This window comes from Diorhabda sublineata, chromosome 10, assembly GCF_026230105.1.
Source record: "Diorhabda sublineata isolate icDioSubl1.1 chromosome 10, icDioSubl1.1, whole genome shotgun sequence".
Lineage (NCBI taxonomy): Eukaryota > Metazoa > Arthropoda > Insecta > Coleoptera > Chrysomelidae > Diorhabda > Diorhabda sublineata.
The window spans coordinates 17,401,395-17,414,654 of record NC_079483.1 but is presented as its reverse complement, the minus strand read 5'-3'; the positions used below and the strand labels follow the sequence as shown (position 1 = coordinate 17,414,654).

The window sequence follows — 13,260 nt, the reverse complement described above, 5'->3', positions numbered from 1 at the left end:
AGTATAAATACACCAAGTGCTCTAGAAATTCTAACTCAATCCAGATAACTTAATTCTAAAATATTAGGCACTGTAGGGATTGAATCTGGAAGCATACTGGATAGAAAATGAAGACCTAAACTGAAGCCAGGGCATGAATTGAAAGGAAGGGCATATGTAATATAGCCTTTAATTAAGTTTAGCTATTTTTTAGAAAAAAAAATTTTCTAAATAAATAAGAATATAAGAACAGAAATTCCCACCAAGCTGAGAATGAGTAAAATTGTTTAAAATAAAATTTGAAATTTCCCATCGTTCCCATGTATGGAAAAAATTTTATTCAAGATCAAAGGTAAAAAAGTAAGGTAAGTGTTATCATAAAAATTGTAAATCATAAAATTATCTACAAAAAACGTATCATAATTTTTTTCCTATGAGCCACCGTTTCTGAGATATAACGATTCAAAAAGGTAATCGTCATAATTGCATGAGTACGCCACGAATATACACCTTTAGAGTAATTTACACTCCAAAAAGTCTGACTGTTTGGTTCTCTGGCATGTAGTTAAAATTGTACCAAAATAATGTAATTGAGATTTTAGGAAATAAAAATATTTCATAAAGACGTCTTAGTCACACTGATAGGTATATTAGAAAAAACTTGATATATAAATAACAAACTTTAATTGAAGAAATTATAATAATTAAAATATTGCAGTTTCTAATCCTCTCACATCTTTTGGATTATTAATTTCGTCTTGAATACTAATTTCTTTTATTCTCAAATATGTCTGTGGAATTCTATAGAAATGTATTCGCATATATTGCTTCCTCCTTTTCTTCCTAAAATGTGTTTTTGTGTGTGATAAAGTTTTTTCTATAACTGTGGCTTCCACTCGAACTAGACCTTGTTCTATTATCGGAGTACCGATTAAAGTAAAATCGGCTGACCCAGCTAGAAGTACTTTATCTAAAGTAATTTTGTCTCCTACATCGGGCGGCCAATATCCTTCAATAACAATAACATCGCCGTCGGTGACTTTGAATTGTTTACCTGCAACGTGAACGACTGCAAAGAGTCTTCCGTGAGCCTTATTGGTTACAAGACTATTCACTTTGTCGATAATTTTTTTATTATTATTTTCTTCTACAGCACTGTTGACTATTTCAAAAGGTGTTGTTGTATTGGAATAATGTTGCGTCGAAGATACCAATGATAAAAATGGAGTATTCTTATAAAGAACATTTGAAATATTTAACTGAGAACATCGATATACTTGTGAACAAACGCGTTTTAAAAAATGGGCCATTTTCTTAAAAATTAAAACAAAATAGACAGGTTAGAATTTATCTGTCAAATTTCATCTTCGATTATTTCCCGATTTAATGAGTTATCATCCACCATATTTTTTAATATGATTAAATTATACAATAAAGTTCTAAATACTAGATGATAAAGGTAATATATCTTTAACTAAATTGGTTTTTAGTATTTTACTTGAATGATCAGTTGAATAGGTTGACAAGAATTAAAATTCTGTAGTAACATCATACATATTTTTAAGTAAATTATTCACTGTATTTCCCATATAAACAGAATTAAAAAGAAGAAGAAATAAATAAAATTGAATTAAATATATGAAATGACTATTTATAACATTTATATATTTGATAAATCAGGAATTCTATTATACTATCAAGAATGGAATAGATTTAAACAATCAGGAATGACTAGAGAAGAGGTAATCTATCATTTTTATTTGAGATGATCTCTTCCCTATTTATATTTTTAGGAAGCTAAACTTATGTATGGTATGCTTTTTTCGATAAAATCATTCGTTAACAAAATATCACCAATTGATCCTAAAGAAGGATTTTTATTTTATCGAACATCTAAATACACTCTCAATTTCTTTGAAACACCATCCGGATTGAAATTTGTTCTAAACACTGACCCACATAGTCTTGGAGTTAGAGAAATTCTTCAACAATTATATAGTCAAGTAAGTTTAATACGTTTACGTAGTTTTATGTACACATTTATATTTTGTTATTTTAGATTTATGTGGAGTATGTAGTGAAGAATCCACTTTGTAAACTAGGGCAACCAATCGAATCTGAACTATTCAAGATGAAATTAGATGCATATATCAAACAACTTTCTATATATCCAATAAAAGTAGCTTAAGTAAATAAATAATTTGTTATATACAATTTTATTTATTTATCCACAAGAAATGAAAAACAATTACTCTTCTTTTAGTATGGAGCATAAGTTTCTTTTTATTTTATATGGTGTACATGCAAACATAATTTATCCTCATCTTAGATTTTTTCGTAAGGACCCTCTCAAAATGACATTATTTGATCATCTTTTTGAGAAATTTCGCAGTAAACTAGAAGGAAATTTCCCAAAGTAATGGAAACAAAAAAATTATCCAATTCCTCTAGACCATTGTACACTTTTGAATGTGAAAATTACATGTCTCTAGGCTGATGTACACATAAAAATTGTCAAAATTAGTAGAGACTTGTAGTAAATGTACATCAAGGGTTACCAACTTTTGTTACAAGATATAAAATATATTCAGATCTATGAATAATATTAAACAGTATTTTAGAAAAATGAACAGTATTTTATGCATTTATTGTTTTAAATACATATTTTTTAGAACTTGCACAACTACCTAATTAACAATATTTTTTGAAAACTTCATACGCCTAACCACAATTATAACCGAAATTAAAATATGAGGAGCTCATTTTTCATAAAAATTAATAGATGCTCTTTTCTATCCCCCCGCCAATTAGCATTAATTACTGAAAAAACTTATAGTAAATATTGAGGTGGTGGGAACAGAAAATAGATATGAAACAATTTTAGTTAAATTCTTGTCGTTTATGTTATGTATTTGACCGTCCAGATATCGATTTTTTTGGTACTCCTTCACCAATTGTAAAATTCATTTTTTATGACTACTTTTTGTATTTTTCTTCTACAGTGTAAGGGAAAATTTGGGTTTTTTAGTAAATATTGACTGATAACTTACTAGTTAATTAAGATTAAACTAATTGTATATTTTTTTTATTAAAATCTGGTAGTCTGAAAATTCGTAACTGCGGCGACAAAGTAACGTCATATGTGACGTGAAGAAAATCATTTTCAAAATTCGTAGTCTTGGCCAAAATTTTAAATTTTAGTGAAAATCACCACATTTATATAAAAAACTAAATTCTAGTAACACAATGGTAAGAAAATATTTATTTTTAATCATTAATTTCAATAGGATGTAAAAAATATATTCAAACATTTTATTTTCTATATTTCTAGCTCGTAATCTGATTTAAAAGGCCACCTGAAATTTCCAAAATAAAAATCCCAAAATTGCACTTAATTTGTTATATTTTGTTAAATGTATCTTTAAAATTTTCTCCATTTAAATCACAATCACAGGAATGTATTCATTTGAATTTTTTATTATTATTTATAATTTCCTGTAAATATCATCTTACAAAGTTATTATAAATGTAATGAGACATTTGAACTAATTCAATGCAATCAGATATTTGAACTAATTTAATGCAATCAGACATTTGAATTAATTTCTTTATCAAAAGAATTAAAGCAGAAATCATGTCCTTTCGTAAATAATGTTTATCTATGATCCTCAAGCCAAATTGGGGAATACAACCCCCCGTGGATATATCATGGGTTAATCATGAGAATATTGAATAATATTCCCTAATACTTGAAAATTTGTTAAGCTCGCTTTACTAAATATTTAACCAAACAGACGAATTTAGGCTTCTGCGGAAGACACCCCAAAGTAAAGTACAGATATTAGAGCTCTAGTAAGCTCTAGGCTGGAGTTCTACAAGAAGTGGTGAGTTATAGCTGCAATATTAAGCTCGTTTGAGTGCCCAGTCACTCGGGTAACGACGAAACGGACTCACCACTCGCTAGATTAGCATCCGCGAACTCGTCAATAGGCCCAGAACTCATTCTGTGATGCTATCGCGTCTTTTAACGGTCTGGGCACACAGAAGGATCTTCTGCCTCTCTTACTAAACAATTGCTGCAATAGTGCGAAATTCGTGACCGGACTTTTAACCGGACACGGTCATCTAAAACATTCTTTCCACACCAAGGACATCACGCACGATCCGCTGTTGTATGGAGGAGGATTAAACTGTAGACGACGTCAACTGTGAGTGCTCAGCACTCACACGAGCGCAACTTAAATATTTGGACAAGCTTCATGACTTGTCCAGGGACACCAAAATGTTCAAGCGAAAGCGCCTGATCGGTTTCTCAAAGGACATCGGCCTTTGGTAATTTCAAGTGGGTCACGACGGCCCTTTGCCCGCCCACAAAGCTACTATGAACTATATTAAATGTGATTTTAATACGCAAAATTAATTGATAATTTCAGAGGGAATGTATTTCGGTTCATATCGGTCAAGCTGGTGTACAAATAGGTAATTCAACATGGGAACTGTATTGTTTGGAACACGGCATTCAACCAGATGGAACAATAAAAGAAACCGATCAAATTGTGTCCGATAATTGTTACGGAACTTTCTTTTCCGAAGTGGAAAATGGAAAGCTAGTACCTAGAGCAGTGATGGTAGATTTGGAACCAACTGTCGTCGGTAAGAAATATTTCTTCTACTATTTTCTTGCATCTAAGCTGGAATTTCTGGAACCGTTAGTGAAATTCATACTGAACTTACACCACCACTATACCAACACTCACAATTATACTTTCTGACGCACGGTTCGATAAAAAAGTTGTCGTCTTCAGAGACTGAAGGTAAACTGTTGGTTTAGTAGTAGTATAAACAGTGTGTTCGGTATTTTCTTGTATCGTGGTTATATGAATTATCGATTCTAGATGAAGTACGTACTGGACACTACCGGAAATTGTATCACCCCGAACAATTAATAACCGGTAAAGAAGACGCTGCCAATAATTATGCTAGAGGTCACTATAGTCTCGGTAAAGAGATGTTGAATATTGTTATGGAGAGATTGAATAAATTGGCTGAAAATTGTCACGGTCTTCAAGGATTTTTCGTTTTTCATTCGTTCGGTGGTGGTACCGGATCTGGATTTTCGTCTCTATTAATGGAACGACTTTCCGGAGAATACGGAAAAAAGAGTAAATTAGAATTCGTTGTATATCCCGCTCCTCAGGTAAAGTAGAAAGAAAATCCATATTTTTGATGTTTATTCAATCTTTTATGAAGTTATTTTATCGATATTCTTTTTATTTAATATTGTAGGTATGTACAGCCGTCGTGGAACCGTATAACTCCATTTTGACCACGCATTCGACGCTCGGTCATTCCGATTGCGCCTTTATGGTAGATAATGAAGCGATCTACGATATTTGTAGGCGCAAACTCGGTATCGAAAGACCCGATTACATCAATCTTAACCGATTGATTAGCCAAGTAGTTTCTTCTATTACCGCGTCTCTACGTTTCGACGGAGCTCTAAACGTCGACCTCACCGAATTCCAGACAAATTTAGTACCATATCCGAGGATACATTTTCCGTTAGCCTCCTACGCTCCAGTGGTATCGTCAGAGAAAGCTTTCCACGAAGGTATGTCGGTGGCGGAGATAACGGCGGAACTATTTGAACCGACAAATCAAATGGTCAAGTGCGATCCAAGAGAAGGTGAGTTAGTTTATGGTATCGGTAAATAGAAAAATTCTCGTTCTTACAAGTCCTATTCTTGTCTTTCTTACCTCAATACGTCCACTCCTAGTGTGTTTGTAAACTTTTGTGCGATTTCTTATGCATTTGGTTTCATTCCCCCAAACTATCTTACACCCTTCACCAGAAGACCTTCTCCCGATCTTTTTTATGATTTTGTTCGTTAAACAAGTTCCGGAAGGTATTTTTACATTATTTTCCAAGGTGGTTTTCAATTTTTTATTTAATTTTCTCCTGAAAAAATCACAGCAACCCCAAACCTTCACCGACTACTAACCAGAAGACCTTTTCTTGCTCTGTAGTTCTGTTTTCTCTCCCAATACGTCTATTCCTAGATTTTTTTGTAAATTTTTATTTGGTTTCTTCTGCATTTGGGTCCATTTTTATATTATTTTGATTGTGAAACAAGTTCCAGAAGACATTACACTATTTTCCAAGACAGTTTTGTATTATTTTATAAATTTTCTCATGAAGCTATTCGACAACCTCAAACTATCTCAGACCCCTAACCAGAAGGTCTTCAATTGTCCAATTTCTTTATTTACTATGCAATATGTCCATTCCTAATTGTTGTTTATGTTCCTTTATTTGTTTTTTATGCCTTTGGTTCCAATTTTATATATTGTTTATTAAACATGTTACAGAAGGCATTTTTAAACAATATAGTTTTCTTTATTTCCTCCTGAATACATTATAGCAACCCCAAACCAATATACATTCTCAACCAGAAGACCTTTTCCCGGTCTGTAATTGTTCAAGTTCTATTTTCTATCCCAATGTGTCAATTCCTAGTTTATTTGTAAACTTTTATGTGGTTCCTTTTTAATTATTTTGATCTCTAAAAAAGTTTAAGAAGACATTATACTATTTTCCAAAAGAGTTATGTATTTTTTCACAAGTTTCCTCCTGGCGCCATCAAAGCAGTACTAAAACATCACAGACTGTTAACTATTAGACATTTTCCTGGTCTGAAATAGTCAAATTCCTATGTTTCCTAACTCAATATGTCCACTTATTTTATAAATTTTTTCCCTATTCAACAACTCCAAACTATCTCAGACCCTCCACCCTTCTGTTTACCTTCAGTGTCTGAAGACGACAACTTTGTTATCGAAACGCATATCAGACAGTGTAATTGTGAGTGTTGGTGTAGTGGTAAACAGTGTGTTCGGGATTTTCTGACTGTGGTAAATTTCATTTGCATCAAACTGTTGGTGGTTTTGAGTACTTCTAAAGCCTTCCGCTTACCAGATATTCAAGCAAATTGTTTTGATTCATACTATTGTTCAATTTATGTGTTTCTACTCCTCATTACGTACACTCAAAATATTTTTTCATACTTTTATTTGATTTCTTCTGTCCGTGGTAAATTTTACCGTTGGTAGTATTGAGCCCATCTCGATACTTCCACATTACTATATAGCGTCTATTGGTCATTTATTTCAGTTCATTTTTTCTTTATTATATCGATGGTTAATTGTGTTTTTAATTGTTTTTCACCTATTATTATTTATTAATTACCACTTTTAGTTAATACCAATAGATTTCCAGGACACTAGAGTGTTTATTCATTTGGTTAGGTGATTCTTCTTTTACTTTTGACTTGGCCTTTATGATTAATCAGTTATCGAATATTCTGGAGTCTTCTAGATTGTTTTGACTATATTTGAGAACCTTTTAGAGGGGATAAACAAATTGTAAAATCTCCGGCATGTAATATTTTCCAAATTTAAAGATTATTAAATCGTTTTTAGGTAAATACATGGCGTGTTGTTTACTCTACAGAGGCGATGTGGTGCCCAAAGACGTAAACGCTTCCATAGCGTTAATGAAAGCAAAAAGTAACGTCAGATTTGTCGATTGGTGTCCAACTGGTTTTAAAGTAGGTATAAATTACCAACCTCCGACCGTAGTCGAAGGAGGCGACTTAGCAGGAGTCCAAAGAGCAGTTTGTATGTTATCGAATACAACGGCCATAGAATCCGCTTGGAAAAAACTGAATAAAAAATTCGATCTAATGTTTTCCAAACGGGCTTTCGTACATTGGTATATAGGCGAAGGTATGGAGGAAGGAGAATTCGGCGAGGCTCGTGAAAATTTGGCAACTTTGGAAAGGGATTACGAAGAAGTTGCTTTCGATTCAGTAGAAGATGACGAAAACTGATTCTAATTTGTATAATGTGGACGGAATGAAATGCAAAATAAAGGACACAATTATGTTTGTTTATTTTAGTTCTAAAAACAATTTATGACAACTGAATATCTGTCAGAACAAGACCATTTACCCACGAGAAATTTCATTTTTGTCAAAAGCAATTATGTGGCATGCGGAGAGGAAGAAAATTTTAACTAATTATGATTATAAATCACCAGTTGAATCACGTGCATCATTTGTATCACCTTTTTCGGTATCATTGTATTTATCAAATTGTAAATCAGATTCTTTAACGTTCGGGCAACCAATTTTGTCAACTTTTTGGATACCGATATCTAATTTATCATTTTCACTGTCTGAATCCGATGCATCTTCTGTTATTTTAACGTTATTCGAAAGTAATTTCCCTCCTTCGTCATCTTCGTAGCTTTCAGATTGTTCGGATAAACGACGACGTCTCTGTTTAATTTTTTTATTGATGGTAAGCATGTCTGGAAAAAACATATTCAGTAGAATATTTATTATGAAAATAATACTCACATTTAAGGGTCTGTACAAATGTATTTTTCGGTTTTTGTAGCGCTATCAATCTGAAAAAAAATATATTTTTTGATTTATTTCATATTATAAGGGGTAAATTTTAACATAAAACTTACTTGCTTTTTCTTTCTTCAATTTCCCTACGCACCCTCTGGATTTCATAGGCCAGGTCATCTCGGGGAAGGAACAAAGAACATTCTATATGACTAATAGAGCAACCTCTGGTCTTATTCAATTGTTCGTAACCCTCAGTGCTATTGATACTATTTTTTCTTTGAGATTCTTTACTATGGTACAACCAATGGTATGAAAATTTGAAAATTATCTAAAAAATAAACCATAACTATAGGGGAAATAATCAGAAAAATTACCAGTGTCCCATATGATTTATTGTGTTTCTGGTATGTATAGGCTGTATAGGAACATTTATTACTCTCAGGGGGTTATTAAACATCAAAATTTTCCCTCCAAAAATTTTATGGTAGTAGAAAACAATATTTAAAACAAATTTTGGAATATAAAAACTACCTGAACCAGTTTATATAAATTCACTAGTTTTAAGCTATTTGAGAAATGATTAGATTTTATAAATATTATTACACTTTCTGGTCCTTCGAGCCGGATATTAACAACATATCTGATAACTAAAAAGCCTTAGCCTTAGCTCTTAGCTCTAATGCTATAAGATCCATACTGTTTTCAGTATGCCTGAACTAGATGCAAAAAAATAAAGTAACCCTCCATGGGTTCCAGGGTACACTGGAATGGAGGAAAATGAAATAGTATGGACTGATTAACCATTTATAGGACCTGACCCTTCTGTGGCATAAGGCTATATAGGAACAGTTATAACTATTAGGAGGTTCCCAAATATTAAAATTTTCTAAAAAAAAAATTGAAGACTTTGACAATTAGACTGAGCATGCCCACAGAATATCTTTTGAGTTCCAATGTATATGACACTCTCAACTATACATACATAGAATCACTTATAGAAGGCTTGAAGGACCAGATGGTGTAACTGTGTGTTGGTGTAGTGGTAGTAAACATTGTGTTTTTATTCCAGAAATGGCAACTTCGAAATATGAAAATTTTAATTATTTTCACTCTTCATAACATATTAAATATTATTTATGAGTATTAACAAGAAAAAAATATTAAAATGAAATACTCACCGATTGAAATATTTCTGCTGTTAACCAAGCTAATATATTGAAAAATAGAAAGTACAGTAGAATATTTGGATAATCTGACATTATCTTGATTCCAAGCGGTACGATAAATGTTAGAGGTATCACGACTAAATAAATGGCTACACTAAAAAAAGATATAAAAAAAAGATATAAATATGGTGGTACGAGAAAAATTATTTCAAAAAAAAACAACAGCAACCGACAAGAAGAATTTTATTAATGTGTATTTCACATTGAACAACTTTCATTTAAACATTAAACGAGGAAGAAAAATACAGATTTTAAAAAAAGGCAAAAAAAATTAGCCAAAAATCAAAAATAGCCAAAATTTCAGTCCTAATCAAACTAGTGGATAATAGTCCTGACTGCCCGCATCGATTTGCATGAAAATTTGGACTTATCCTTCAAAATCTACCCTATGTCGATATGTGCTTATTACTCTTATGGGTGGAAACTATCCCTTATTGCAAAAAATCAATAAAACTATAAGTATAAGCATTTAATGAGTAGAAAAATAATTGTAAGGTTTGAATATAAATTGTTTAATGCTTTAATATTTAATATTGGTTATAAAGGCAGGACAATACGATTAATTTTAGAAAATGTAAAACCAAGTTAATCCTTGAGTTCTATTGATGAATAAGTCAATACCAGTGTATTACAATTAATCAATTACCTAACCTAACCTAACCAAGTAAGTTAATCTTTGAGTTTTATTGATGAATAAGTCATTATCAGTCTGTTACAATTAATTATCATTAGTAAAATGATCAAATAATGACCTTGGAATCTAAAAATTATGGTAAAGCAGGTATTAACTAAAATATATAACTGTTATCATATAGATATTGAAGTGTAGGTCAATTTACTTGTCTAACTGTGTTTGAAACTGAACTAGCCCTCGAGTGGACCTATAACACCTACTAAAGACACGTATTAGCTAATAAAAGTGGCTGTATACATATTTTACATGATTAATTTATGGTATAAATTTCATTTTAAATGTTAACTTACTGTATAGCGAACGTCACAACAAATAAAGCTGCTATAAATAATCTGTAATAAAATGATTTTTGATCCAATACTACGAAAAATCCTCTTGTGATCTGTAAAGCCATCTGCGTGATACTTATTAGGGCTGAAAGGGAAAATGATATTTCCACAACCCTAAAAATACAATTACATCTTAAATTCAATCAAATAATAGTCATGTTGTAGAAAAAAAGCTGAATAAACAAATATATACACTGAATAATATTCATTATTCAAATATAGAGGCGCATTGGGAGCTATTTTTTTTATGGTAACCATTTGGTTCTACCGTGAGTAAGGTCTTGAAAAGTATATACTAAACCTCGAGAAAACATTCGAAATATAAATCATTTATTAGTAAATTTAAAGTTAAATTAAAAAAAAAATCAAACAAAATTGCAGGTGATGTGCAGTTCTGATTGATTTGGATGTGAAACCCCAAAGCCCTTCCAATCTTTCAATCAAGTGACCGGGACTATTTAATCTTGCCTCAATTGACTGGACTTCTACACCTTGCCTCAAGTAGCCGGATCTCTACAACCTTGCCTTAAGTGGTCCGAACTATTAATTTTTCCTCAATTGACTGGACAGTTACACCTTGACTCAAGTGGCCAGGAATGTTCAACCTTGTCTTAGGTTGCTGGGACTATTTAATCTTGCCTCAATTGACTGGACTGCTACACCTTGTTCAACCTTGACTCAAGTGACCAGGAATGTTCAACCTTATCTCAAGTTGTCGGGACCATTTAATCTTGCCTTAATTGACTGATGAATGTTTGTGAAGTTACTTATGCAACTTAGCTACCCCATTGATGTCCTAGTGAGACTTTAAATTAGCTGACTTTAAACTATCATTGTGCCAAGTTTCAGAAAAACTGGAAGAAATACCTCCTCTTATAGTACCCTTGGACTTTTCAGGGGTAGTTTTGATTGGTTAGTGAGGGGGAAGGTTTGACTTAAACTCAATTTTCTTTGTTGTACGAAAAATATTCAAGGTAAGGCAAAATCTGATAATTTTAGAGCAGACATTTTGTTTAAAAAGCTACAGTTGAAGATATTTACCTCAATATATATGAAGACAGCATAAAGAAAAACAGGAACATATAAGCAAACATATTGACAATGTGGGCTTTGGTAATTCCTTCCCAAAAAGCTGTATGTAAATAAAATGTCAAAATTAATGTATATCCAAGTACCACTTGCGTTGGGAGTATGGTACTAGATGGAACTCGCATATTTTTAAAGTTGAATAGTTCAACTTCATTTTGAGAAAGTGCTGCTCCACAATAAACAACAGCAGTACTATAAAATCCTAAATACCACAAAATTTCTATTAATCTATCGCGTTCATATTGTTTGAATCTCAATTTTTTGAATAATGCCTGAAATGGTTAAAATAAAATATATAGATATTTTTTAATAAACAATTTGAAAACAAAAGTTAGATAACAAGACATATGCGACTTGTGTGTATTATTATGTTATGTGTTTACTTCATTTTGTATTTGTAATTTTGTTTCAAAATAGCTCAAGATGGTTACTGTTGAACAATTGTTGTATTGACCTAACACAAAGCTTTTCTTTGACTTCTTATGTGATATATTAATATTTTTTATCAATGGTAAATAGTAAATGATTATTATTATACGAGGGTTAACCATAAACTAAGGTTCTTAAGATTTAGCAAGACTGACATATACCTTTGCTTCCTTTCTTCCAGTTCCCCCCCAGCAAGCTGCCAACAAGGTGCATTCTGGTTTTATTAACCATAAATGCTAGAGCTTTCATTTGATTTTCACCCCCAGTACAAAGTTGTCTTTGCGGCGCTGGGGCAGACTTTAACGACTTAGGCATAAAAAAGATGGTAAATCGAATCCAAAAGCACATTGAACTAAATGTTGATTATGATGAAAAATAAAGGGAAGTCTGAGTTTTCCGAATATGCATTATTCAATGCCAATAAACATGTTTTTCATTGTGGAAATTCGTTGGGAACCTTATTTTATGGATAAGCTTCGTTTGAATAAATTGCATGTTACAGATTTTTTAAAGTACATAAGTGATTAGAGGAATTTCAACTTACATTTAAAAAATTGTTAAAACCTAAATGTAACATCCACCAAAAAGCAAATACCCAAGTTGCACCATTGCATAAAGCATTATTGTAATAATTTCCTAAGCACTTACTTAGTATATTTGGTATACAAGTCAATTCTGTTTTTAAAAATAGGCTGAAGTAAGACATTTTTGGGACACTAAAAATAAAGTACAAGGGTCATAAAATTTTATAATTTTCAACTTTATACCTCTACTGATATATATTTACGCGCCTGTTTTCTTTGATTACTTACTGAGGTATTGGTGGCTCCTCCAGTTTATTTATAAACATTTTATATGACGTAACAATCAGTACAATTATTGAAATTGTTGGATAATAATATTACTATTTGAACCCATCATATAGCTCGTCATCTTATTACATTGTATTATTAAAGATAAAATTCTTAAATCCAAAACCTTTTTTTAATGTTTTGATTTTGCAACCACTATAGTGACAATTTTTTTAACAAAGTATGGCTATATTCTACTTCCAATTTTAAAAATTTGGTCGTGAGTGTGGTGACAGAAGTTAGCAT

The 13,260-nt window shown here is 31.8% G+C and overlaps 4 protein-coding genes across 4 annotated transcripts; 2 read left to right on the top strand and 2 right to left on the bottom strand.

Moving 5' to 3' along the window:
* Positions 1 to 646: 646 nt before the first annotated feature.
* LOC130449510 (39S ribosomal protein L21, mitochondrial) lies at positions 647 to 1,289 on the bottom strand. Its single transcript, XM_056787389.1, has one exon. It carries the CDS (start codon positions 1,287 to 1,289, stop codon positions 684 to 686), a length of 606 nt encoding a protein of 201 aa, XP_056643367.1. The 3' UTR covers positions 647 to 683.
* Positions 1,290 to 1,321: 32 nt separating this feature from the next.
* LOC130449511 (trafficking protein particle complex subunit 1) lies at positions 1,322 to 2,226 on the top strand. Its single transcript, XM_056787391.1, has 3 exons — positions 1,322 to 1,721; positions 1,773 to 1,982; positions 2,039 to 2,226. The coding sequence occupies exons 1-3, from the start codon at positions 1,623 to 1,625 to the stop codon at positions 2,165 to 2,167; spliced, it is 438 nt and encodes a 145-aa protein (XP_056643369.1). The 5' UTR covers positions 1,322 to 1,622; the 3' UTR covers positions 2,168 to 2,226.
* A 2,580-nt stretch (positions 2,227 to 4,806) lies between these two features.
* Positions 4,807 to 7,868, top strand: LOC130449957 (tubulin alpha-4 chain-like). The gene is made up of 3 exons (XM_056788078.1): positions 4,807 to 5,176; positions 5,266 to 5,665; positions 7,459 to 7,868. The coding sequence occupies exons 1-3, from the start codon at positions 4,988 to 4,990 to the stop codon at positions 7,866 to 7,868; spliced, it is 999 nt and encodes a 332-aa protein (XP_056644056.1). The 5' UTR covers positions 4,807 to 4,987.
* A 38-nt stretch (positions 7,869 to 7,906) lies between these two features.
* Positions 7,907 to 13,235, bottom strand: LOC130449956 (uncharacterized). The gene is made up of 8 exons (XM_056788077.1): positions 12,976 to 13,235; positions 12,708 to 12,879; positions 11,687 to 12,006; positions 10,607 to 10,759; positions 9,575 to 9,716; positions 8,516 to 8,724; positions 8,400 to 8,449; positions 7,907 to 8,350 (listed from the first exon to the last, which is right to left on the bottom strand). Exons 1-8 carry the CDS (start codon positions 13,011 to 13,013, stop codon positions 8,064 to 8,066), a joined length of 1,371 nt encoding a protein of 456 aa, XP_056644055.1. The 5' UTR covers positions 13,014 to 13,235; the 3' UTR covers positions 7,907 to 8,063.
* Between the last annotated feature and the right edge of the window lie 25 nt (positions 13,236 to 13,260).

Excerpts from the sequence above, each read along its gene's own strand:
- LOC130449511 (XM_056787391.1), top strand. The coding sequence starts at position 1,623 with ATGACTATTTATAACATTTATATATTTGATAAATCAGGAATTCTATTA. Across the intron at positions 1,722-1,772 it reads CAGGAATGACTAGAGAAGAG|GAAGCTAAACTTATGTATGG; the intron begins GTAATCTATCAT and ends TTATATTTTTAG. Across the intron at positions 1,983-2,038 it reads TTCAACAATTATATAGTCAA|ATTTATGTGGAGTATGTAGT; the intron begins GTAAGTTTAATA and ends TTGTTATTTTAG.
- LOC130449510 (XM_056787389.1), bottom strand. The coding sequence starts at position 1,289 with ATGGCCCATTTTTTAAAACGCGTTTGTTCACAAGTATATCGATGTTCT.
- LOC130449956 (XM_056788077.1), bottom strand. The coding sequence starts at position 13,013 with ATGTTTATAAATAAACTGGAGGAGCCACCAATACCTCA. Across the intron at positions 12,007-12,707 it reads GTTTTAACAATTTTTTAAAT|GCATTATTCAAAAAATTGAG; the intron begins GTAAGTTGAAAT and ends TAACCATTTCAG. Across the intron at positions 8,351-8,399 it reads ATTTGTACAGACCCTTAAAT|ACATGCTTACCATCAATAAA; the intron begins GTGAGTATTATT and ends TGTTTTTTCCAG.
- LOC130449957 (XM_056788078.1), top strand. The coding sequence starts at position 4,988 with ATGTTGAATATTGTTATGGAGAGATTGAATAAATTGGCTGAAAATTGT. Across the intron at positions 5,177-5,265 it reads TTGTATATCCCGCTCCTCAG|GTATGTACAGCCGTCGTGGA; the intron begins GTAAAGTAGAAA and ends TTAATATTGTAG. Across the intron at positions 5,666-7,458 it reads CAAGTGCGATCCAAGAGAAG|GTAAATACATGGCGTGTTGT; the intron begins GTGAGTTAGTTT and ends AATCGTTTTTAG.